Raw genomic sequence first — 26,658 nt, forward strand, 5'->3', positions numbered from 1 at the left:
TCCTTTTTGACGTTTATTTTTTTTCTCCATATGCAAATAAAAATGGTTTTCAATGGCTCTTATTCCAGTGTAATTCTTTCAAAAAATACAAATATGTAGGTCTATGAAAACATGAATAGAAGTTCTGTGTAGGGAAAGACAATTTGTGGTCACTTATTTTATTGACAGTGTACAGACTTTTGATATATTGCATTACAATACTGACCGCCAGATTTCTCATAAAGGTTCAGTTTGTATTTACTCTAGATTTTTCTTTACAACAAAAGTAAACTCATGCCAGTGTTTAGGAACCAAGAATGTCAATTCATTCAAATTTAATGACAGTTTTATTAAACTAAGAATTTCATGTCACAGAGCATTCACAGTGCAGGAGGTCACAGTTATTGAAAAAATAAATAGCGGCATAAATATATTTATTATTTACAACTTTCCAACCCATTGCTCCTGCTCTGAGAGAATGAACAAATATAAGGGTGCAGCCCAGCACGCTCAAAGTGTCTCATGGGGGACCCAGGCCATGTGTGGCCTGCCCTAGATGTTCTTGGTTTGCGCTGTTTTTTAACAAGGTCCTTTCAGGACCCAAGACAACCCTGATCACCTGCTACTTGGTAAGTCAAGGTGGGCCCTAGGAAGATCCAAATACCTGGGGGAAGCCATGCCCAGCCCGCCTCTTGGCATCTCGTAGTGCCTGGCCTGTGCACGCTGGGTCCTTGCCTTGGTGATCCTGCATCTGCCCACGGGCCTGGCCCCAAGTGGCCAGCAGCCTTCCTCCTCTCTAGGGAATCAAAGCTCCCTTTGTGCACAGACACCAGCAGCTACTCCCAGCTGGAAGGGAGGTCCGGGCAGAGGGCACCCTGCCAGGGAGCTAGTGCTCTGAGCTGGAGACTTGGGCTCCTAGACTAGCAGCCACCCACAGGGATCCCCCAAAGAAGCTCAGCCACATCTCTGTTTGCTGGGTCCCCAAATTCCCTGGTACAAGCCTTGGGCAGTGTGGACAGTGTGGTCACAGAGTCTACAGCTCAGAGGGTCAGGGATGGAAGGTGAGACAGGATGCCCAGTGGTCAGGAAAAAAAAACCCTAGGAAATTTTATTTGGAAAAACAGAAAAGCCTTGAATTTTCAGGGGGAGGAGAGGCGTCCTCCTGTTAAAAGGGGACCACGTGTCCCCTGGGGGATTCCCCTGGAGTGCTGGCAGGAGGGCTCTGCTGTCTGGGTCCCTCCCTCTGGGCACAAAGGCTGGTCATACCAAGCCCTGCCTCTAGAAACCAAAAGCTGCACGTTCCTCTGGTAGCTTTAAAATGTTGTTTTCCAGGGACGGGGTGGGGAGGGCACATACTCCCCCCAGAATCAACAAGTTTGTTGGCCTTATAAATGGAAAAGTCCCAACCACCCAGGTGCATAAGGAACAGCTGCTTGAATTCTGGCAACACTGTGGGATAGGTGTGGATTATGCTGGAATTTGTCACCGGGCTTTTAACGAAGGAGTAGCCAATCCCCAGCCCCGAAAATCCAATGGATGGAACAACCACACGGTTGAGGCCCTGCCCTTCAGAGATGCCTCTTGGAGGCTACAGGGATTGGAAGAGGGTGGGATTTCAGGTGGACACGAGGCGGGATGAAGATTCACAACTTGGACAACTGGATACTGACTCTGTAAGAGTGGACACAACGTCCTAGAAGCACGAAGGTCAAAGAGGACACAAAGCAGGGCCACTAGTCCCTACCAGTGTGTGCCTAGGACGTGTGAGGGCTTGGCAGCAATGAGTAGAACCTGCAAGCCATCTGTGATGGAAAAGTTAGGATTTAAAAAAATCTCCATAGAAGAATCAAAGCTTGGATACCACTCAGCTGGCTTCCTGGGAAAGACTGCTCCACCTGGGGTCGAGAGGGCATCCCTCCTGATCTCACGCGGCACCCACTTGCTGGAGCTGGGCAGCCCTGTGACAAGCCCCATGTCCACCCGCTAGCTAGCTGCCAGGTTCCAGGTGAAGTATGAAGCTAGCGTCCAGTTTCAGGTTTCTTTATTAACAAGCAACTGCAACAACCTAAGTGGAAATGCCTTTTTAAAATCTGCACCCGTGGAATGGGCCCTGTGGGGAAGAGTCCTTTGCATGAGGCCAAGGTTCCCGTGACAGGACCTGGCGGGAGGCCGCGGACCCTGGTTCTCCGCCTTGTAGATCTGGACGGTGAAAGACCCTCCCTCTCGTTCCCACACAACTGACACAGTGGGGCATAGTTACCCAGAGAACAGGAAGGCCCCTGCCCCACGGCTGGTAGGCCTCATGCTCCAGGGGCTCATGTGAGGAGCCGCAGAGACCAGAAACCCCGGGAGGGAGCGCTCTCGCCTGGCGAGGGCTCGGATGCTCTTTGGGCGAGTCCATATGGAGAGGGCAGTGGGTCCAAGGTGTGTGGGGATGAGGGACCTCCTGCCACCCAAGAGCTAACCAGAGAGCATTTCCAGGAATTTCTAGAAGTTTCTAAGGACACGACGTGGCAACAGGGCTGCTCCAGACAGGGACCACAGGCATCCCGGATGCATCTGCTCCCTGCTAGTGCTGGGCTTCTCTCCCACTTTCCCCAGAAGCAATGAGCTGACCCTCTCCCTGTCCTTCTGGCCTTCTCCACCCCCATCTTGAGGAGAGGGAGGGGCCTTAGAGTTCCAGGAGGAGGAAGGCCAAGAGGAAAGGCAGGTGTGGGGCCAAGATGCCACCTGCGCCCTTCCCGAGTTCCTGCCTGCTGGGGAGTCCAGGGTTCTCTGAAGGGTGGGCTGCTGCAGCGTTTGAGCTTGCAAATCCTTGTGTCCAGGAAGAGAAGGTTGGAAAAACCTAGACCCTGGGCAGCCTAGGCTGGGGCTTTCGGTCCCTGTCTTCAGGACTGTGCTTGGGTGGTGTGCAAACCCTGGTGAGGGCTCGGGGAAGGTGAGTGCCTATTGGCTGCTCGGGTCTGTAAAGGCAGGGGCAGACAGGCAAAAGCCAGGAAGAGCCCTCACAGGTGGGGAAGGGAATGACCAGGCGCAGACACACACCTGTAGTCAGGTGTGTGCACAGGTGCTGGCAGGTGACAGGGAGAAGCAGAGGCCAACAGACTCCAGACCGTGTTATAGGAAGGACGGGGTAAGCAACGGGGCCACACTGACTGTCCACAGTGCCCTTAACCTTCCGTCTCTCACAGCCGCTGACCCAGAACCTTCCTTCAGGGTCAGGTTCCCAAGACACTCCACACTGTCCACCCTAATCCTTGGGCCAGTAAGGACAAATCCCAGACCAGAAGCAGGAATCACCTGCCCCTGCTTCTATAGACACTTTCTACCTGAGTACATGGTTCCTTTTGCTTTTCTGCCCCCCAGAGAAGAGCTTAATGTATTTTTTGTCTATTTTGTAGCAGAAATAATTACCCCATGCTAATTAGCTTTGGAGATAAAAATAAAGGGCATGGGCTGAAAGTGTAAGTTAAAAAATGAAGGCCTAAATCATCAAGCAACTCTTAAACTTGTGATGGAAATATATATAGTTAAAAACAGAGAATTTTTCACCTACACTGTTCATAAAGTATTCTAGGTTTCATAAATGCATAGAGCCTTTTAAGGACATTACGTTGGCACATTAAAGTCCAAAGAACATTAGCTAAGAGGAGCATACTACATATTAAAAACATAACTTCATAGTCTCTAGCTGCAGCTGTAGTCGACTTTATAACCTCAAATGGATTCTGCAGAGAGGAGGGCGATTAGGATATATTCTCTGAAAGTTACACAGGGACTCAGTGAATTGAAACCCAGCAGGGACATCTTCAGGGACCACGTACCCTGGTCCTTGTCATATCTAAAAATGATTTTTAGTCTTTTTCAGAAAAAGAAAAAAGACTTCAGATAAGAACAGATCTTAGGAGATGATCTGGGGAATCCAGGAGCCAGTTAAATATTTGATGAGGTTTTGACTTAAACAAAAAGAACCAACCACAAGTGCAAACTCACGCCCATGCCTGCTGCCCCAGGCTGGCCAACCCACATGCACTGGCTCAGCTGGGGAGGGGCAGTGGGGTGGCGCTTGGACAAGCATGCTACCGTTGGCCACTAAACTAGATCACTTGACCTGCCCAAGACCAAATGAATATGTGGGAAAAACTATCCCTGCGTGTGTGTGTGTGTGTGTGTGTGTGTGTTTTGAACTAAGCTATTCAGACCCAGAGTGGTCCCTGGTGGCTCTGAAACCTCTTGCAGCTAAGTTTCTACTGCTGCATGGGCTCCCTCCCATCCGGCTTAGCCAGTTTTTTAGGAAAATCCTTTTTTCTCGATTTGAAGGCCCCTGAGCCCAGGCTCTGGGTAGAGAAACAGAAAGAGAAGCATTGATATGGTGTCACTCTAATACTGATGTGAGTCCTGGATGGAAACTGGTGCTGGGAGCCAAGTCCCACCACAGGGTCATGCTTAAGGGAACTTGGGGACGCAGGCTTGAACACTTCCTCCTTTTGGAATTCCGGAGGCCTCGCATAGTCACAAATTCCAACGTGGGTCATGAGCTTGGTGTCTCAGGAGGGGGTTAGCTACTGGAGTTAAACTCATTGCCAAGTTTAAAGCGATTTCTGGTGAATCACTAAAAACCTTTCCTCTGACATCGACAGGGGTGGCTCCCACATCTTCTCCTGTGCAAAATATCTCAATATTAAAAGTGCATCAGATCCGGTAGACTTTTGCGATAGAAACGTTAAAAAAATAAAAGAACACTCTCTATAGAAAATTAATTTGTGCTTGCTTTTGAGAACCCAGGAAAGGTTTGTGTTCATAAATCTTTTCAATATACATTTTAGAGCAGTTGAACATGGTTCCATGCTTCTCTATTTTTAATCAGTCTCCTATCCCCGGCCTTTCATATGTAGTAAACTATGAGTTTCAAGAAAATTAGCTCTAAAAATTTCCAAGATATGTTTTTCAGACTTGCCTCTAGCTAACCAGAGAGCAATTCATGGTTTTAAAGGAAATCTGTCTTTCTTGTCACTAAAACCATCAGTTATGGAATTGGCTGGGCATATAAACAACTGCGTCTTTCCACAGGGGGGTTATGAATCTAAAACATTACAGAAATGACAAACCTGGACAGACAGTGCATTGCCTCACACAGAAGGTCTGGAATGTCGAGCAGTGAACTGCAGTCCTCACTGTGTCTCTGAGTTAGCACCGGTTTCCACGTTGGTCCTTCACCTTTTTCTATATTCCAAACCAAACATCTCCACGTCGATGCAAGACGAGACACAGAGGTTTCATTTTTGTACAGGGGTGACCTTTTGGGGTCCCCATCATGATCTTTTAGTGTGGAATGATATTTTTCAAGTATGATGATCTGTCGGATGTTTTATTTTTAAATATTTCATTGCTCATTCTCTGCAGAAATAAAAAGGATAAGAGTATTTGCAGTTTCTCTCTTCTGGTGTGAAAGAAATGTTGCCATTCTTCTAATTTTTCCAGAAAAAGGAGTAGAATGTCTGCTGTCATGGTCTCCAACCCCAGCAGGGTGACCTCTTCCAAACCGTGAGTGCTTCCGGCAGAAGTCAGAGGCTCCTGGGGACACATGTTGCCTGAGGAACTCACTCCTCTGGCCCCGAGCTGACACTATAGAGTGGCACTTTTGTTTTGCACTTGCCCAGGGAGACCTCGTGGGCACCGACCGCCTCGTTTCTGAGCCTGCCCATGGAGGAGAAAGACAAGCTGCATGCAGAAGTGTGCAAGAGATGGGACACTCCATGTCCCCACAGCTGGCAGCTCAGGGGCCTGTGGAGCTGCTTAACTCAGGACCCTGCCTTGGGGGCTGACTCCAAGGAGCAGGCCAGCAGCCTGGGCTGGGACCAGGCAAAGACCACGATGGCCCTTCCTTCCAGCTCATGAAAGGACAGATGGTGGTGGCTGAGGCAGGAGGGACCTGTGGCGGGGGAGGGAGAGAGAAGGACGCCAGTGTGGTGGGCGGCCAGGACGGCGCGGGGTGGTGGCTCAGCTCTAATCGTCTTCTCGGCACATGGGCAGGTTGACGAAGGTGAAGACGTTAAACTCTATCATTATGGAGAAGCACAGGAAGATGGCGTAGAGAACCAGCACGTAGATGCCCAGCTTCCGATCCAGCCGCCATTTGTTGAGGTGGATGCCGAGGACCTGGGGGGACAGAGTGTAAGAGTTGGGCTTGGGGAAGAGGGACACAGAAGGCGTTTTTACCAAAACGTAACGTGTAAGTCACAAACCCTGGAGCTGCAGAACGGAGACAAGGGCAAATGGTCCCCGATGGGCTTCTCCTTGGTTTCACCAGAAACAGCCCTGAGTATAGCCCTGTCCCATGCCGGGGAGAGTCGACGGCCCAGTCCTGCTGACCTCCCCAGGCAGGGCCACCCCCTCAGGTGCACAAGTCCCCCAGCCCAGGCCTTGTGGAGAGACAAGCAGGTCTTTATCTTGGCCTCAGAACGTGGCCTGTCTTTCTTCCTTGACATATTTCCCAAGGCTCCCAAGGTCCCCATTCTTGGCAAACTGCAGTCTGGGCATCCCTTTCTGTGTGTGTGTGTGTGTGTGTGTGTCCCTCCACTGCATTTGGGGGGGGTGGGGCACGCTTCCCCCCACTGTTTTCCTCTGATGACTGAATCAAGGCTTCCGAGGGCTGGACCGGTTACCTCTGCAGAGCACACAGCTCTGTAAATCAGACCAACCTGGTTTGAATCTTAGATTTGCTGTTTCCTTAGTCTGTGACCTGGGGCCAATTACTTACCCCACTCCCCGAGCCTCGATTTCTTCTGCAAAATGGGAATGATACCTGCACTACCCTCATCAGGGAGCAGCAAGGATCAGAGAAGTAAAGTGCTCAGCTCAGGCCTAGGCACATGCAGTAGGGAAGCCTTGACTGCCAAGTGTCATCCTGAGGCCTGCCACACCCCCTCCTGTCAGCTCAGATGGGAAGAATTTCTGTCCCCTGGCACTAGAGAAGGCACTGGACAAGGCAGCAAGAAGAAAGGAAATGCAATTCACTTCCCCTGTGATATCTCATCTGCTCAGGAAAGTGCTTAGTAGTGTTGGTCGATGCTCTTGGGAAAAACTGGGTTTGGAGTACATGTGGGTGTACACCTTTGCTCCACTTTGTCTTATGCCAGAGGCAGGGGACAAGGAGGTGTTTGGAGTCTTGCAAGTGACGAGGCAGAAGCAGATGAAATGAGGCCTGCGTGAGGCTTCTCTTTTAGAATTATAAACACTCACGGTGAGCGCGACGGAGCCCAGCAGCAGCACCACAGAATAGACCAGACCCCGACTGTTGATCTTGACCTGGAAAAGCAAACACAGGGGCCCTGAGCCTCTTGGCTGCGTGGCCAATCCACTGTGAATGCCCAGAGCGCTCAGGCTTATTCACTCCCTGCTCAGGAGAACACAGGGTCCTCGGGTAAGCGCATGGCCAGGGGTCTGGACAATGTGGGTTCAACCTGGACTCTGCTCTCTGAGGAAGGGGCCTGGGAGGGGGACGGGCTGAGATAAGAGGTGGAAGCATGAACAGCCCTCGGCAAACATGGGCTCCCTTATTGAGACCCCCCCACCCCAGTCTGTTCTGTCAAAGAAGTGTGTGCCCCATTCATGATAAAAACACTTAAAGACACGAGGAATGGAAGGAACCCACCTCAACATCATAAAGGCCATACGTGAAAAACCCAAAGCCAACCTCGTAGTAAATGGGAAGAACTGAAAACATCTCCTTTAAAACCCGGGACAAGACAAGGATGTCCACTCCCACCCTCCTGGGTAACATAGTGCTGGAGAGTCTAGCCAGAACAATTAGGCAAGAGAGGGAAATAAGAGGGATAAAAATAGGAAAGGAGGAAGTCAAATAATCACTGTTTGCAGATGATGGGATCCTATACCTAGAAGATCCAAAAAAACTCTACTAAAAGACGGCTTGAGCTAATAAGCAATTTGGCAAAGTAGTGGGTCAATAACCAACATACAAAAATCAGTAGCTTTCCTATATATCAACAATGAAGCGTCCAAGAAAGAAATCAGGAAATCAATTCCATCCACAATAGCCTCAAAAAAAAAAAAAAAAAAAAAAAGAATAAATCTAACCATGGAGGTGAAAAGCCTGAACAATGAAAACTATAGAACACTGAAGAAGGGAACTGGGGAAGACCTCAGAAGATAGAGAGGCCTCCCATGTTCCTGGATAGGCAGGATTAATGTTGTTAAACATCATTACCACCAAACGCAATATACAGATTCAATGCTCCCCACAAAATACCAATGGCAATCTTCACAAAATAAGAAAAAAATGGTTCTAAAATTCATTTGGAAGAATAAAAGACCCAGAATAGCCAAAGCAATTCTAAGCCCAAAAAGCAACCCTGGAGGCATCACAATACCTGACTTCAAATTATTCTACAGAGCCATAGCAACAAAAGCTGCATGGCCCTGGCCCAGAAACAGACACACAACCAATGGTACACAAGAGAATACACAGGGCAAACCCACACATCTACAGTCGTCTGATCCTTGACAACGGTGCCAAAAACACACCCTGGAGAAAAGACAGCCTTTTCAACAAATGAGGCTGGGAAAACTGGTTATCCACATGTAGAAGAATGAAACTAGACCCTGTCTCTCACCTTGCACAAAAGTCAACTCAAAATGGATCAAAGGCCTAGGAATTAGATCAGCAATTATGCAGCTCCTAGAAGAAAAGTAGGGTCAATGCTCCAGCACATGGGCACGGGCAACGATTTTCTCAATAGGATCCCTGAAGCTCAGGAAATAAGTTGATTAATGGGACAGCATCAGATTAAAGAGCTTCTGCACAGGAAAGGAAACAGAAATGTGAAGGGAGAACCTACAGAGGGGGCGAAAGTCTTTGGTAGCTACTCTTCTGACAGAGGATCAATATCTAGAATATGTAAAGAACTCAAAACGATTTACACCAAAAAGTCAAACCACTCAATTACTAAATGGGCAAATGAATTAAACAGGCACTTCTCAAAAGAAGAAATACAAATGGCCAACAAATATATGAAAAAATATCCAACATCATTAGCAATTAGGGAAATGCAAATCAAGACTACACTGAGATCTCATCTCACACCAGTCAGGCAGCAGTCAGCAAGAACACAAACAATAATAAATGCTGGGGAGGATATGGAGAAAATAGAACACTTTAACACTGTTGTTGGGACGTAAAATCCTATTAGTACAACCACTATGGAAATCAGTATGGAGTTTCTTCAAAAGACTAGGCATGGAACCACCGTATGACCCAGCTGTACCACGCCTCAGTATTTGTCCTAAAGAATTAGAATCATCTTACTACAGTGATACACGCACATCCACGTTCACAGCAGCATGATTCATAATAGCCAATTATGGACCAGCCTAGGGGTCCATCCACAGGTGAATGGATAAAGAAAATGGACTCTTACTCAGCCATAAAGAAAAAGAAATATGCCCATTTGTAGGAAAATCGATGGAACTGGAGTCCATTATATTAAATAAAATAAGTCAAACTCAGAAGGTTAAAGATGGAATATTTTCTCTCCTATGTGGAAGCTGGAGAGGAAAAAGGAAAAGAAAGTTGGGGGTGGTGGGGATCTCCCGCAAATCAGGGAGAGATCAGTAGAGGAAAGGAACCAGGGGGTGGGAAGAAGGGAGGGAGGGGAGAGGGCTGGGGAGGGATATGAGCCAGATCATGTTGCTATTTTGCATGCAAGTATGAGTATGGAACAACAAATCCCATTCCTACATACAATTACAGCGCACCAATAGGACATACGTGAAGAAAAAAGAAGGTGGGTGCCAAGGTGCCAAGGATGGAGACAGGCACATCTCCTAAACCCTGGGCTAAGTGCACCCACCTGTTTCCTTGGGCACTGGGGGAACTTACCGTGGATCCATAACTAATGACCATGGTCTGCAGGCCCCATGGGATGCCGAGCCCCACCAGGATGTCGAACACATTGCTTCCTATGGTGTTGGACACCGCCATGTCGCCAAGGCCTGGGGACCACCAACACATTTCTGTCATCAAGAGCAGGTCTCTGGAAACCTGTGTTCTTTCTCACAACTGTCCTCTCAGTGCTATTCCTTAGAAAGGAATCCCCTCCTCATGGACCCTACTTTCCTAAGACCTTTCTTGTGAGGTTTAAGATCTTCTCCCTTCAAAAAATTTAAAAGACCCTGTTACGGGTTGAATCGTGGCCCTCAGACTCACTTGTTGATGTCCTAACCCCCAGTTCTCCAGGGTGGTACCTTATTGGAGGCAGGGCCTCTGACAAGGTGAGAGGTTAAGATGAGGTCATTAGGGTGAGCCCTAATCCAATGTGATTGGGAGGACACAGGGAGAAAGGTACTGAAGAGGAAGACAGCCCAGAAGGTCAGGACAGGGGCTTGGGCGGGATTCTCCCTGCCTCAGAATCAACCCTGCCCACACCTTGACCTTGAACTCTGACCTTCAGCTGACATTCTCTGAGGACCCACCATGAGCTCTGCCTCACTTAGTGCTCCAGTTGTGCTGGGGAGTTGGGAACAAGATCATTCTCATGGGGCCGATGATGAAGGGCACAGTGTGAGTGGCCAGTTGTCAGGACGCCTGGTCCGGCACCCTTTATAACAAACCATCAGGGTCCTGCTTGTGGCCCAGGCAAAGGTACCCTGGCCTTGGCCAGGATCACAGGGCATCAGATCTCACGCCTTGGTCATTCCTAAAGGGTAAACTTTCTCCAAACAGAACAGAAGCATCTCAGAGACTGGGGGCCATGCCCACTGTCCAGTCTCAAACCAGCTACACCAGCTGAGGGGCTCAATCTCTTGAGGGGGATTAAAGTGCAGAGAGCAAATTTATAAATAAGACTCGTGCTGGCTGAAGTCCGTTCTAACTTCCCATTCAGCCCTAATTTGACACACACAAAGGTCTGCAGGATGAGCAAGCCTGGCTCACAGTACCTATGCCATGACACTGCTTGGTGGCTGGGCAGCCCGGCAGCTCTGACCAACATCTGGGCGAGGGCCCACCCCCTCCCATCCTGGCTGCTGTCATCTGCTGACTCCTGCACACGAGGCCCCCCAAGGTCTGCAGGGCTGGGCGGATGTTCCTGCTCCTTCCTGCCAGGCGCTGTTCCGAGTGACCTCAGTGTCTTGGCGGCTTAGTCCTGTGAGGGGCCGCAGCTCTGGGAACCTGGCCTCCCAGGATCCTAGTCTGGCAAAACTCAGGAACACGCAGGACTGTTCTGGACCAGCGGCTGGTGCCTGGTGAGGACACGGGGCTTGCCAGACAGGGAGGGAGGAGAAAAGGTGCGGGAGTTTGGAGAGGAGACAGGTGCTCCTCAGGGTTGCTGGAGTCCCCACACTACGCAGCATCTGTGGCATCTGGTGTGACTCCTCGAGGACTCTTAGGGCCGTGACTCAACCTTGATGAGCACCAAATCACCCGGGGGTGGAGGGAGGTTTTGTTAACACGCAGATCCGGTTTGGTGGGACTGGGGCAGGGCCCAGAGGCCCATTTCTCCCAGGCTTCCAGGTCGATGTCAGTGGACCACACTTGAGCTGGGAGCCTGCAGGGAGCTCAGGGTGCAGAACTCCGCTTCAAAGCATGCTGCTGGTCTTCTGCGTGGCGCAGCAGACTCTGAACACGGTTTCTTACGCCCTTCGCTGTTGAGAAGCTACCTAATCTTACCATGCCGGTGGGATTCTGTCAATCACAGCAATTCTGTCACCCTTATGACAATGATGCACCCCAGTCTGGGTCTCAGGCTCCCTGCTTTTCTGTACGCCTTCAGTTCATCATAGCCACTCTGTGATGGTGTCCTTCCTCAGACCACCACAGGTGGGCCAAGGAGACCATCTGTCCCTTGTTCCAAAAGGAGACCTGCAGTGACTTCCCTGGGACCCCCACTCAAACCCTGAAGTTTCTCACATCATGACCCCCCCCCCCACAGCCTGAACCCCAGGGCCAGTCACTTAAACTGAGGTCTCTTGCCGTCTTGACCTCCCACTGAGTCCACCGGATCAACCTGGAAGTCTACTCTGAGAGGCCCGCTCACTGGCAGAAAAGGAGCCGAAGAGAAAGGCGGGACTTTGGACGGCTCTTAGGTTCTGCCCTCAGAGCCCGCACAGCAGCCCTTCTCCTGCGCCACGTGGCTGCTCAGCAGGCTCACAAGGAGACCACTGGGGCAAAACACTCTGTCTTCTAAAGCCAGAAGATGAAGAGGATGCTCATTTTCCCTTCCTGGCCCTGGGACACGGCTCCTGTCAGCTTGCTGGCTGTGTGGAGTCTCACTTTGGAGGCTGGAGGTCACAAGATAGATTCTTCTTTGTGGGGGGGGCGGTACTGGGGATTGAACTCAGGGGTATTCAACCACTGAGCCACATCCCCAACCCTATTTTGTATTTTATTTAGAGACAGGGTCTCACTGAATTGCTTAGCATCTCACTTTTGCTGAGGCTGGCTTTGAACTCACAATTCTCCTGCCTCAGCCTCCCAAGCTGCAGGGATTACGGGCGTGTGCTACTGGGCCTGGCTTAGATTCATTTTATGACAACCACTAGAGTGAATGCTTCCAAACACCTCCAGGAGCTCATCACGGGACCTGCTCTCCCCATGGATGGCATCTAAGATGTGATGCTTCCGGATGTGACCATCTCCCTTGTACCAGGACTGGACATCTGCCACCCTCAGAGCCACACCTGGCCAACTACACTTGGGCAGGAAGACGAGGGGGCCGCAAGGCACTGCTGATGGCTGCCGGGATGAGACTCAACCCATACCTTGTCTGGCCACGATCAAGCTGGCCATGCAGTCGGGGACACTGGTGCCTGCGGCCAGGAAGGTGATGCCCATGATGACGTCGGGGATCCCCAGGGTGTATCCGATGATGGTCACCTGCAAGAGAGGCAGGAGTGAGCCCGCCTGACACCCCCAGAACCGTCCCCACCCTGTGCGCTTTTAGCTTGAACATGAGGTTGCTGTCACTGAGGGGAAAATCTGGAATATGGTTCAGTTTTAAAAGTATCTCTTGAGTGTGCTTTTTCCCCTGATTGAACAAGTACTATGTCTCAAAACATTTACAAGATAAAATACAATGACCTCCCATTTCTTAGGACTCCAGACAGCCACTGCTCAGCTCTTAGGACAGCCGTGGGCCTCAAACTTGAGCATTCAGGAAACCCCTGCAGGGCTGGTGCCAATGCAGACTACCAGGCCCCACCCCAGAGTTCTGGGGGAAGCCTGAGGACTTGCCTTCCTAAAGGCCCCGGGGTTGGTGTGGCTGCTGGTCTGGGCACAACGTTTCAGAAGGTTCCAGACCTTGTTTTTGGTGTGTGTATATGTTAGGAAAAATGAAGTCCAAGTACACCACCAACATCTCTTTTGTAACTGTTTCACATAATGACCCTGGGGACACCTTTCCGTTGGAATCGTCATCTACAACACATTTTAGCTGACACTTACATTTCATTTATGGCTATAAAATGCTAGCCAATTCCTCCCTACTGGATATTTAGCTGTTTTCTTTTTTGCTGTTATAACATCACTGCCTATGACAGTATTTATTGAGCACTTACTGTGTACCAGGTACAGTACGATGTGTTTTCCACAATCTCATGTAATCTATCATTTACCACCCACAGATGAGGGAAGCATGATTGTTATGCCAACTGAGGGTCAGAGAGGTTAAGCCACAGTGCCATGGACACACAGCTGGTTATCAATGGAGCAAGGATTCTGAGCCAAGTTTCTGCCCCTACAGCTGGTGCTCCAGCCTTTCCATCACGCTGTCCTGTGCGTACATCTTTGGCTTTTTGCCACCTTAGGATAACTTCCAAGAGGTAAAACTCTGGATCAAAGGATAGACAGGCTCTTAAAGCTCTTGGTGCACAGTCACACACTCTACTAATGAATGTCAGACCCTGGAGGGATGGTGGGGTCAGAGCAGCTGTCAGATGGAAAGCCCTGGAAGCATCTGGACCACCCGGCTCACCAAGCCCTCAGCTCTGCTCTGCCTCTCCATCTAGAGATCCAGACAGTGGCACCCGAGAGCCCTTCACATCTCAGCTACCCATTCCAATCCCACGAGCGGCTGTGTGACCCTGGGTGAGCCAACTTGCTCCTCTGAGCCTCAGCCCCTCACCTGTCAAATGGGCTTGTTGACAAGGACAAATGAGAAAATGCAAGGTGACAGCACCTGGCTCGTGGCAGATGTCCACGGTGGCATCTCCCCTTCTGCTTCAATCATTTGTTTTGCTATCTTTGGGGGCAAGGAGACTGGGGATCAGGCTTCCTGGGGCTCAGAGAGCCCCGGACCGGGCATGCTTTCTAAGTGCAAAGCTCGGCCCTGGCCGGCAGCCAGTGTCTGGTCTTAAAAGATGTCCCTGTTGGGAGAAAGTTTTACTGAGGGGTCTGAGGACAGCAGACCCACTAAGAGGGTCTGTTCAGCGCTACTTGAAGTCCCTCCCTGCTCTCGAGTGAGGCGTCATTTTCTCAGATCACCCTGTGCTGATGAGATTGTTCTCAGCCGGGCACAGAGGGAGAGAGTGGGGGGCAAAAAGGAAGAAGGAGCCGTCAGTGCTTCATCCACACGGGCTCGAAGGGGCTCTGCACAGGCCAGACCAGGAGGGGCCAACAGGTTTATAATTGGTGACTCTGGACACCATGAGCACAGAAACGGGGTTACCCTGGGATTACTAGGGCTTCCTCCCTCTTTAACTACAGAGTGACGGGGGGCTAGAATGCAGGCAGCCTTTGCGGGGTGCCACAGCACCCAGCATGTTTAGGATCAGGGATGCCACGCGAGCCCTGCTTCAGCCTGGCTCCAACCCTGCGGCCTCTGAGTCTCCTGACGCTTAGGCTTCAGAAAGGGAAGGAAAGCCATATCCAGAGCCCCAGGGTAGGTCCCAACTCTGTCCTGACTACCTGTGTGACCTTGGTCCTCAGTGTCCCTAACTGTGCTGGGGAAAAGGGTGATCCACTTCTAAGGTCCCTCCCTGTGGATGCTCACATTCAAGAATTATTTTCCCTGAAGCTTTGGGGGCGAGAGAGGGAAAAGGCAGGTAGGGGACTTCACCCTGGCACCCTAACCAGGGCACAGTGACAGCAAGGGCATTGCTCCCAGCAAACCTTGCTGGCACTGTCAGACCCCCCAACCAGGCCATCTGAAGTTCAAAACCACAGGTAAGAGGGCCCCAGCAAGGTGGCCCCTGACCCTGGGCCAAGCCACCATGTCTCTGGTTTAAGAAACGGCAGTGGGATTCGTAGGTGAAGGATGTGCAGGTCGGGGGTCCGGCCCTGCAGCTGACCAGAGCGGAGCGACCCAGGCCGCTGATTTCTGTAACTAGAGAAGGAAGATTCCATACCTTCATTAATTTGATCTTCCAAATGCCACAAAACCCTGTTTACCTGGGATGTTGTTTGGGGAATACACGTTGTAAGAAAACCCACTGAATGCTGTGTTTAAATATAAAGATGGCCTGGTGGGTAGTTTTGCTTCAGAAAAATTAAGATGTGCAAATTCAAGGCACAGTGTTTGTGCTCTCTGTCACCTCGTCCTGGGGGTTTTGCAGAGTAGCTCTTTCCAGTTCTTTCCAACACAGGAAAGCCCCCTTCCTCCTGCCCTGCACGACAGCTCCCAAAAGCTGCTCAGAATCCTATCGGACTCCTGCCTGGGCTCGCGCACTGCTTGGGGAGGGCAAGGAGGGTGTGATGGGGTTGGCTGGGAGCAGAACCAGGGTTGCCTGTGTGCCTGGGGCGTTCGGCTCTATGAGGTGTTCCCCGAAGCTCGCAGGTGAGACAAGGCTTAGAGGTGAAATGATTGGGTTTTGAGAGCCTTAAACTAATCGGTGCGTTAATCCACTGATGGGGACTAACTGGGTGGTACCTAGGCGGTAGAGGGTGGATGGAGGAAGTGGGTCCCTGGGGTTTATATTTCCTTGCTGGTGAGGGGAGCTCTCTCCCTGCTTCCTGGGGGCCATGTCCTGAGCTGCTTTCCTCCTCCCCCACAGCCCTCCCCCACGATGCGCTGCCTCACCCTGGGCCCAGAGCAGCGGAGCTGGCCTTCCATGGAACCGAGATCCCAAATAATCTTTTCCTTCTCTAAGATTGTTCTTGTCAGGGTTCTTGGTCACAGCAGCTGCTAAAACAGGCTCCAACAGCCTTACAAGACAGCACGGGTCACTCGCTTCACAGAGGGGGCCACCTTGGCCCAGGGAGCTGAGTCACTTGCTCAGGCCAGTGGCTCCCAAGAGGCAGGACTGGCATTGGCATCTGTTCTCCTGTGACTCCCGCCCTCCCCCCTCCACTTTTGTTCACACTGAGCTGTGTGGTTCCTCTGGAGTTGAGGGAGGTGGCCCTGTGACCACAGGGAAAGCCACCTGGCCCTGCTGCCTCTCAAGTCAAGCCTCGCTTGCCTCCACCCAGGTGTCTGGGGAGAATGCAGTGACCCAAGGGGGCCACCAAAGCGTGAGTGGGCGACAGATGAGCTTCACCACCCACCCGTGGGAAGGCAGCCACATGGAAACCGTTCTCCTTGCTCCTGGGCTTCCACTCTGGCTGAGGAGGAGGACAGGGGCCCTCTGGCTGGGACACGCAGCACCAGGAGCACCTTGGGTTCTTGCGTAGCCTGGCCCAGCCAGCGAGGGGTTTGTACAGGGAGCCGTCGAGTGTGGCCCGAGGAGCTTTCGAGAAGCTGCAAAACCTCCATCCACAGGCACGGGAACTCCAGGCATAAAGTGAGAGGCAGCTCATGGTGTGGGTGGAGGCCACAGACCAGGAGGCCGATATTGGGGTTCTAATTCCACCTCTAGCACTCACTGATGGTGTAACCTTGGGCGAGACCCTCACTCTCTCTATGCCTCAGTTTCCTCATCTGTAAAACGGGGACAATACAGCACTTGTCCCATGGGGTTGTCGTGAGGGAGTTCACATGGGGTGCTTACAGCAGTGCTGGGCATAGGCGAAGGGAGAGGAGCACTGGGGGGTCCTGGGGAGAGCCACCTGCGTCCACCATCATCTCCCACGGCCCCAGCCCCTTTCCTTTGCGTTCCCCTGGGGAACCCAGAAGTCAGGGGGCCTGTGATCAGTCGCCCTCCCCCCCACCGTCAGAATCCTCCGTCCATCCTGCCGTTCACCTGTGTGAAGTCCCTGTCCCTCCCGCCCGCCCGCCTCAGAGGTGAGCACAAGCTACGGCCAAGCCCCTGGCACCCAGCACAGCACCCGCACTGTGTTTAAACCCTTGTCCACTGAGCAATAAGCCACTGGCCCTGAGGTGGCACAGCAGTGCCTTGAGCCCAGCCTTTCTCCTCTGCTGGAGAGGGGCTGGCTGTCCAGTCCACCCGCCGCTCCCACCACTCACCAGCCACACCATGAAATAGGAGAAGACGGCGATCCACAGCGTGGCGGTGATGAAGGTGACCATGAACAGCTTCTCCCAGCGGGGCTGGCTGCAGTTGGGGATGGTGACACACAGGAGGAAGATGAGGGGCCAGGTGAACACCCACTTGGCCTTGTCCCCTCGTGCTTCTGCAGGGGGTGGGGAAAGCAAGGAGGGAAGGGGGAGAGAGACACGGGGTTACACAGCTGCGAGCCAAACCAAAGAACATCACTTCCCAGAACCCTAGACTTCCATAACATTGTCACTCTGGAAGCAGCAGGACAAAGCAGTAAGCATGTGCAGACTGGCTAACTGTAGTCTATTCAAATCCTTCATTTGTTAGGACTCGGGAGGTGAGACCCAGGCCAGGGAGGAACCTGGCCAGGGAGCTGGGATGTGGATGTGGTTGAGCTCCGGAATCCCACGGCTGGAATTCAAATGACCTTGAGTGACCCCATCAGTGTCACTTCCTTCCCCGAGGATAACAGTCATGCAAATACAACAATGTGGCGATCATCGACACAGCGCTGGCCATTTTGTATACTATTCATTTCTTCATCTGTTAAGTAGGAACAAAATCTCTTGGTTGTTGCAAGAACGACGTGACGCAGTCTGAGACCTCGGCACAGAGCCCAGCACACAGTCAGTACTCGGATCTCCAGCTTCTTCGACCAAGGTCACACAGTCAGCCTATGGCAGGTACAGACTAGCCTAAGGTGTGTGCCTGGGCTGGCGGTCCCCAACACTGGACCCTGCCAAGGAATTCACACACAATTCAGCCAAGGAAAGGTGGCCTCAGTAAGTCACCGAGAGCAAGTAGTGTCCTTAATGAGACACCCAGTATGGGTGTGTGGATGGCAGTGCAGGAAGGACCTTTGGAAATTCTCTGTAAAAGCAGTGGGGACAATGGCAAAAATGGTGACAATATTTTTTTTTCAGAACTCCAGAAATCAGTCAAAGGCTTGTGGCAATCCAGGATGTCTATTTAAGACATCAGCGAGGTCCCCGGAAGAGCAGTGAGCTGCGGGGTTCTCACTTTCCCCATTTCCAGTCCCTCTCACCTGCCAACCAGCAGCCTGCAGTCCCACTTACGGCCACCAGAGGGGGCAGGTTGTGACTGAGTTTCCAAACCTGTGAAAGGGCCTCCAAGAGCCTGTATCTACCCTCCTAGGAAACCTCTGCAGAGCACTTGGGAAGCCCCCCCCCCCCGCACCCCCAGAATTACTGTTATGGACCTCTCTGGTGCTTCCTGGAAGTCCCCACTTTTAAGACCGTCTACATATCTGAACCTGGTGTAAAGAGCCTTTTCCTTGGGGTTTTGTTGAAAACAGTCAGAAGCAATCATCAAATCATGTGCCCAAGTGGCAGATCACAGTTAGGAAAAACAATAGGGAATGAGCTATTGACAGGGGCTTGACAAAGCTCCCACGTGTTCCTGCAGATCTCAAGGACCCAGCACATACGCAGCGCTGCCAGGTGGTTCCCAGGGTCAGGAGAGTTGAGGTCGTCCTAAGTTCTCACCTCTGCCTGACCCTGAGGCTCTGTGACAGCAAAAAGCAAAGGCAAATGCAGAGTCTGAAACTTCGTGTCTAAAAGTTGAAGGCGCGACCCCAAACGACACGGAGCCCCTCAGCAAAGATGGGGGCTGCTGAGTTCAGTATCTAGGGAAGCGTCTGCCTGGTTATGAGCCTCTAGAGTGATCCAGCACAGACCGGGTGGCCTTGCCCAGCCAAGAATTCACATTTTACAGAATTAGTTCATAAGAATCACTAAACAAACAAATGACAATGATAACAGTAGCAACAACAATGTCACACCCTGGAAAGCGGGAAGAATGTGATTTCTAGAGTTTCCACATTTTGTTATTTTAAATATATGACAATACGGTGTTTCTATAACAATGACAAAAAAATTATGAGATATGCAAAATAATATTGCCCAGACACAGGAAAAGAAGCGCCAATATGACCTTCACAAGGAAGTCCAGAGGTTGGGTTCATAAGACAAAAACTTAGTTGGCTAATCTAAAAATATATACATAGGGGTTTTTTATGTCTACAACAACTAAAGAAAAGCGTGAGAATGATACTAGAAAGTACGAGAATTTCACTGGAAAATATGAATAAAGAGATCAAAGTGACTTAAAAAACACAGCAATTCTGGAATCAGGAAGTACAGTAACTGAGCTGAAAGATCCACTAGAGGAGTTCCACAGCGGATTTGAGCAGGCAGAAATTAAAAAGTCAACAACCTTGAAGATAATCCAACCTGAGGATCAGAAAGAAAAAAGAAAGAAGGAAAATGACCAGGCCTCAGCGACCTGTGAACACCAAGCAGATAAACGGGCGTCCTGGGAGGTGGGGGGAGGGGGAAAGGAGAGGAAGAATGAGAACTCGTGATGGAGAACCCCCAATCTGATGGAGAGCATTGATATACGCATTAGGACAGTCTCCAGAACCTTCTCCAGGCCAGCCCAGGTGTCAGGCTGCGAGACAAGAGTCAATGCATTGGGACTGACATCAGGGAGTATGTTCCACAGTGGAATGGAGTCGGTGATCAGTAACTGGGAAACGGGAAGATTCACAGATGTGTGGAAGCTAAATAGCACACTCCTAAATAACTGTGATGGAGGAAGAAATCACAAGGACAATTAAAAAATCCTTTGGGTTGAACAAAAAAGCTCTGCTCTTACCCCTTCTATTCAGTCTAGTCCTAGAGGTTTTAGCCAAGGAAATCGGGCAAGAAAAAGAAGTAAAGGTCCTTCAGATTGGAAAGGAAGAAATAACACTGTCCTTCTGCATAGATGACTGGATTTGTATATGGAAAACTGTAAGGAATGCACAATCACACACAGAATCAACAGGCTCAGCCACGTTGAAAGATATGAGATCAATATACAAAATTCAATTTACTTCTATACACTAACAACGAATAATCCAGACATGAAATTAAGGAAACCATTCCATGTATAGCATCATCAAAAAAAAAAATTACTACCTATATTTGTGTAACAAAAGTACAAGATTTATAAGTTGAAAACTACCAAACATCATTGAAAGAAATTAAGAAGACCTAAATAAATGGGTGATGTCCTGTTTGTGGACTGGACAATGTAATCTTTTAAAAAATATTTTTATTAGTTGTAGATGGACACAATGCCCTTATTTTATTTATTTATTTATTTATTTATTTATTTATTTATTTATTTATTTAATGTGATGCTGAGAATCGAACGAACCCAGGGCCTCACACGTGCTAGGCAAGTGCTCTACCACTGAGCCACAACCCCAGCCCACGGACAATTGTAATATTATTAAGAAACCAGTATTCCCCAAAGGGCTCACAGAGTCGATGCAATCCCCGTTAGAATCCCAAGGAGTTTTTCTACAGAAATTCTCAAACTGAGCTGAAAATCCACATGGAAACTCAAAGGACCCAGAAGAGCCAAAACAAACTTGAAAAGGACAAAACTGGAGACTTCAGACACTCTGAGCCTAACACTGACTACAGAGCTCTACAAATAAGAGGAGCTGCCGGCACGAGGGAAGGGGACTAGAATTTAGAGCCCACAAATAAGCCCTACGTTCAAGGTCAGCTGACACGCGACAAGGGTGTCAAGACACTTGCATAAATGATGGCATCTGCTGCTAAATGGATGGAGCTGGAGATGACCAGGCTGAATGGAATAAGCCAACCCCCGAACCAAAGGTGGAGCGTTCTGACAGGCGGATGCCGACTCAGGTTAAGTGGGGGGAGGAAGAACAGAAGGTTATTGGACTAGACAGAGGGGAATGAAGGGGGGGATGGAAATAGGAAAAACCGTGGAATGAATCAGGCATGACTTTCCTACGTTCACATAGGAATACATGCCCATGTTCAATCACCAGAATGGGAAGTTGTACTCCAAGTATGCAGGATGTGTCAAAATGCACTCTATTGTCACTGATACCTCAAAAAAATAACAACAAAGACACATTTCAATAGGGAAAGAACAGTCTTCAACAAATGCTGCAAACTGGATATCCATGTGCAAATGATGGAACTGGTTTCCTACCTCACACCACATCAAGGTTTTTTTTTAAAAGATTGAAGATGTAAATATAAGGACTACAACTATAAAACAATAGAAGAAAACATGGGATTTCAGATTGGAAAGGAAGAAATAACACAGCTCTTTATGCTATAAGATTAGTCAATGGCTTCTTAAATGACACCCAAATCACAAGCAATGAAAGAAAAAATACATCAGATTTTATCAAAATTAAAGAACTTAGTGATTTATAGGACACTAATGAAAAACTGAGGGGAACTCCCCCTAACTCGCAAATCATATTATCTGATAAGGACCTAGAGTCCAAAATATATAAAGAATCCTCACAGTTCATCAATTGCCCAAACAAAACAATATAATACCCTAATTTTAAAAAATAGGCAAAGGGATTTGAATAGACAGTTCTTCAAAAAAGGTACATGAATGGCCAAATAAACCTATTAAAAAATGCTCACAATCTTTAGCCACTAGGAAAATGCAATTCAAAACAGTTTCACACTCACAAGCATAACTACAGTAAAAAAGATAAATAACAGCTGGGTGTGGTGGTGCACACCTGCAATCTCAGCCACTCCAGAGGCCGAGGCAGGAGGATCATGAGTTTGAAGCCAGCCTCAGCAACTTGGTGAGGTCCTAAGCAACTTAGAGAGACCCTGTCTCCAAACAAAACAAAACAAAAAGGGCTGAAGTAAGTGCCCCTGGTCCAATCTCTGGTGCACACACAAAAAAAAGACAAATAACAAATATTACTGGTTGTGGGAAAAATAAGAACACTCACACATCACTGGTGGGAGTGTCAAATGTCTTCTTAGAAAACTCAAAGAGTTAACCAGAGAGTTAACCAGAGAACTGCTATATAATACAGCAATTCTATTCCTATATACCCAAGGGGAACGAAAAAAAATGTTGATATGAAAGCTTGTATGCAAATAGTCATGGCAGAATTATTCATTACAGCCAAAAAAGAAAGAGCCCAAATAATGCAAGTGATGAATGGATAAACAAAATATGGTATGCAAACACAAAAGAATATTACTTGCCCATGAAGAGGAATGAAGTACTGGCCCAGGCTATGTGAACCTTGAAATCATTATTACAGGGAAAAAGCTAGACACAAAAGGTGGCTATTAGGAATGTCCACAACAGGCAACTCTGTGGAGACAGAGTGTAGTTTAGTGGTTGCCAGGGAAAGGGAGGAGGAAGGAGTGGGGCCATTGCTTGTGGGTGTGGAATTTCTCTTTGGGATAATGAAAATGTCCTGGAATTATGTATTAGTGATTGTTACACAACTTTGTGAAAATAGCAAGAAAATCCTTGAATGTTTAAGGGTGAACTTTATGGTATATGAATTAGATCTCAATTTTAAAAACTGCAAAGTAGGCAGCAGTAGTTGCTTCAGTTCTGAACACCTGTGCTTTTAATCTTCCTAAATAATTAAAAATACTTTATTAAGAAAAACCTCCAGCCAGCTTGTGATAGTGACCTCAGGGAACACGGTTAGCTTGACGTCCGTGAGTTGGGCTGCGGGTGCCTTCCAGATGCGGCATCTGAAACACATCGCCTGCCTGGAGCTTCCTCTGCAGATGCTTTCCGCACCTTCTAATCCCACACAAGCAGGTCTCCTGCGGGACTGGCTTGTGACTTCTCAGGCTCTTGCCAGCCCACAGTGCAGCTCGTCTGGGCCACACTGAGGCCTTAGGCATTTCTAGAATCGACCTAGACTCTGTACACAGGGGCAGAGTTCGCCTTGGGGAACTGTGATCCCAGACACCTCAACGGCCAGGAGCCTCTGCAGATGGGCACAAGTGACACAGGTAAGTTTCTCATTTCACAGACACTGAAGTGGATCAGGGTCTTGCTGAGTTACTTAGGGCCTCACTAAGTTGCTGAGGCCGGCCTTGAACTCAAGATCCTCCTGCCTCAGCCTCCAGAGCCTCTGGGATTACAGGTGTGTGCCCCCACACCCGGCTCAATGGATCCCTTGTAGTGTGTGTTGGCTTTGGCCTGGGGGGTGGTTTCCATGGCAACACAGGGTAAGCAAGGTTGGATGGGATCCCTTGGTGGACTGGGAAATCAATTAGTGGATGGCAACCAGCATTTTCTTAAAAAGAAATGGAAAAGATTAGAGCGGTCCTAGGCCGTGAAGGCTAATTACTATTCCGTGACATTTGTTTTCTTTTTATAGATATCACATGAGAGAGAGGTTTATTGCTGTGGTCATGGTCATGGTCAAGGTGTGGAAGGCTTCCACGATGCTAGGCCCCCGCTTCCGTTCACTTGGCAGATCCCCAGCCTCCCCATTGTTCTAATTCCTCTGGAAGCCGTTAACCCGCCAGCCCATGGTGAGCTCTCTCTTTGGTAAAGTTTTGGATCTTAAAAATATGAATGATTGAAACTCTACCCAAGTTGACCTAGTACCTCGTACCTAACCGCCAACCCCGCCCCTCCTTACACACAGCCGGTAACAGCTCCCGGGGCCACTGCGCCAGCCTGGCCACACCATCAGGAGGTGATACACCCTCCTGCTTTCCAAGAGTCTGCTCTGGGTAATTTGGCACTTTATTGGCTGCTTTGTTACTAATTGCTCTAAAGTTGAAGTCCAGTGGTCAGAGGCCAAGGACAGGACAGCTAATGGCAAAATTCTGGTGTCTGCCTCTGTCAAAATTCAGTCATTCCTCCACTGTGGACCCTGGGCAAGCAGTTCCCGAGCCTCATTTTCTTACCTTAAGATAGGGAGATGATAATACACTGGGGCTCGGGGACAAGATGCTATCTGTCAATCTGAGTAAACGGCACGCCCCCCCTTTCTACTGAGGCAGTCTGTCAGCATGGATCCATTTCAGCCCGTGGCTCTCTGAGTTTGTTATAGTTCGGATCTAGAATGTTCCCCAAAGGCTCGTGTGCTGAAGGCTTGGGCCTTCACTGGGAGAGAGCTTTAAGTTGATTTTCTCAGGTATCTCGTCACCGTGATGGAAGCTGATGAGCACAGTTTTTGTACAAGTTTTGAGGCTCGGCGGTCAGCCCTTCAGTCGGGCAGCTGTGGGATTCTCCTCCAGCCCTGGAGAGCACAGCCCCTGGTCGAGCCCCAGCGGAACTCAGGACTCATCAACTGCAGGGGAGGCCCTCAGGGCCCCCAGAAAGTGAGGACAAGATCAGGAAAAAGATGGTCAGAAATAGAAGCAAATTGAAAACATGACCATCGTGGAGGAGAGAGTCACCGTTTGAAAGCCCAATTCCCCGGCAAAGAATTTCTACAAACTATGAGGATGAAGTCAGATGCTCCTTCCACTTGTGCCAAGAGACCAGAACATCGCCAGGAAACACTAGTGAGATGGAAAAATTAGAGAACCTGATCACACCTGGCCGAACTGACGGCCCGGATCTCCTGGAAGCAGGGCCTCGGGCCTGGCTGGTGCCAACTCAGGCCACCTGGGCCCGGGAGCTCGGATTCCCTGGACACCTCTGGCAGCACTTGCCCCGCTCCCTTAGGAGGGTTATTTTCAGCCACGGTTTTGAGCAGCACGGGGGATGGGGGTGTTATCGTCAGACTGAGTCAACCCGTCTGGGACCAGCGTCAGTGTGTGTCTTGGATGGTGAAATCAGGAGGGGAGGAGAAGTGGGTCTGAGGGTCAAGGGATGAACGAGGGACAGGGACCGGGATGTTTCCTGGTTCCAGCTCATCCTGACACCCACCCTCCCCCAGCTCCAGGAGATACTCTCCCAAGGTCCCCTTTCCTGCTTGAGCCAACACAGCTTTTATCACTTATAACCAAAGGGTCCCAAGCCAAAGCGTTATGAAGACAGAGACAGCAGGGAGGGGTTCCCACCCACCACCCTGGCTGAAAACATCCCGTTGTTTAATTCCGGCTTCACTCTCACGCAACGTCCTGCCCCAGAGTTTGGTCTCCTGGCTTGACCGGAGGCTGGGCACTTGCTCACACACAGGTTCCTCAGTCCTGCCGGGATTCTAAAGCGTCTGCTTCCAGACCCTCGATTTCCAAAGTTACGCTGAGACGCACATTATCTCGCCAAACCCACCTCCGTCCTAGAATTCGTCTTGATCAGGCAGGACACACAGACGGGCGTGGCTGTCATGGAAGGCGTGTCCAGGTCTCTAGCGGCAGAGGCAGGGCACCAGGCAGGGCTACAAGGGGAAGCCCCAGCGCAGGCCAGGAGGCAGGTGGAGGGGGAGAGCATTGGCTCTGGCCTGGAGGGTGGTTTCCACGGCAACACGGGGTAAGCCGGGAGGCCGAGGGCTGAGTGGTTTCTGCGGGGCTGGCCCCCAGTGGGTACATTTCCCTGGGATGATTAGGACGGAGGAAGGTGATCCCTGCAGTCCAACCGCCAGGTATGGGTGGTGGGTTTGCCTACGGAGGGCAGGCGCCTGGAAGTCGCCATCTGCTCTAAGAACCAGCCAGACCTGGAAGGGGCAGTGTCTCCCAGAGAGACGGCAAAGCCTGAGGCCTACAGAAAATAAGGAAAGTGGTCACGTACCACATGCTGCTCACTTCAGAAAACGCTTCCGGGTCTTTCCATCAGGTCCTGGAAGTTTTGCTAACGTGAGTTGGTGTCTCCAGGACTTGAGCGATTCCAGGTCGCAGAGGGCAGTCACTGTTCTTGTCTGGCCAGCAACACGGTGGCCCTTCACCTCAAGTGCCTGCTAATTTCCTTTCGGGGAACTACTCCTCCATCCCACCTGCTGTGGCCTAGGCAGGACTGAGCCTGCCGTGGCCTGGCTGATCACGACCCCACACTCACGGAGCGTGTTCCTTCTCCACCCTGAACACTGCTGTAGGTAGGGGGAGCCCACGGTGCACAGAGGACACCCTGGCCTGCCATGGCGGGGTTTGCCCAGGTCCTGGGCTGGCACAGGACTCCGCAAGCCCATCGGGGGATTTTGCTGGGAACCAGCACCTCTCCTACCCAGGGCCCCTGAGGATCAGAGCGCTATTTTGCTTGGGACAGTGGGTCCCTATCTGAAATCCTTAATTCCCTAGGTCTCCGTGAAGCTCAAGATGGGGACGGACAGTTCTGGGTGGACGGTGAGTCTACTCTGCGGAGCCTGCAGGAAGCACCCCTGTAAGATGGGCCGCCCCTGGCCTGGGCCTCGCCGCCCGCCCCTTGCCTCTGGTCGCCCCTGCCTGGCACAGAGACACGCTGGAGCTTCAGGACCCGGCAGACCCCGAAGACAAAGCCACCTGCTGAAGATGGCCCGGGGACAAGGCTGCGCAGCCGAGCTGTGAGAGCCTCCAGGCC

The 26,658-nt window shown here is 50.3% G+C and overlaps 1 protein-coding gene across 3 annotated transcripts in view; it reads right to left on the minus strand.

Annotated features, from left to right (window-relative positions):
• Positions 1-26,658, minus strand: part of Slc24a4 (solute carrier family 24 member 4) — a 132,121-nt gene continuing 105,463 nt past the window's right edge. For all 3 annotated transcript variants that reach the window (XM_058577761.1, XM_058577760.1, XM_046440623.2), the window contains 5 exons: positions 17,334-17,500; positions 12,757-12,871; positions 9,878-9,990; positions 7,222-7,287; positions 1-6,138 (listed from right to left, as the gene is read on the minus strand). In XM_058577761.1, coding sequence (XP_058433744.1) covers positions 5,986-6,138; positions 7,222-7,287; positions 9,878-9,990; positions 12,757-12,871; positions 17,334-17,500 — 614 coding nt within the window. In that variant the 3' untranslated portion in view covers positions 1-5,985. The remainder of the gene's footprint in view (positions 6,139-7,221; positions 7,288-9,877; positions 9,991-12,756; positions 12,872-17,333; positions 17,501-26,658) is intronic.

The sequence above is a fragment of the Marmota monax genome, unplaced genomic scaffold (genome assembly GCF_021218885.2).
Source record: "Marmota monax isolate L192 unplaced genomic scaffold, Marmota_monax_Labrador192_F-V1.1 WCK01_AAM20220418_F8-fsc00017, whole genome shotgun sequence".
In the NCBI taxonomy this organism is placed as follows: Eukaryota; Metazoa; Chordata; class Mammalia; order Rodentia; family Sciuridae; genus Marmota; species Marmota monax.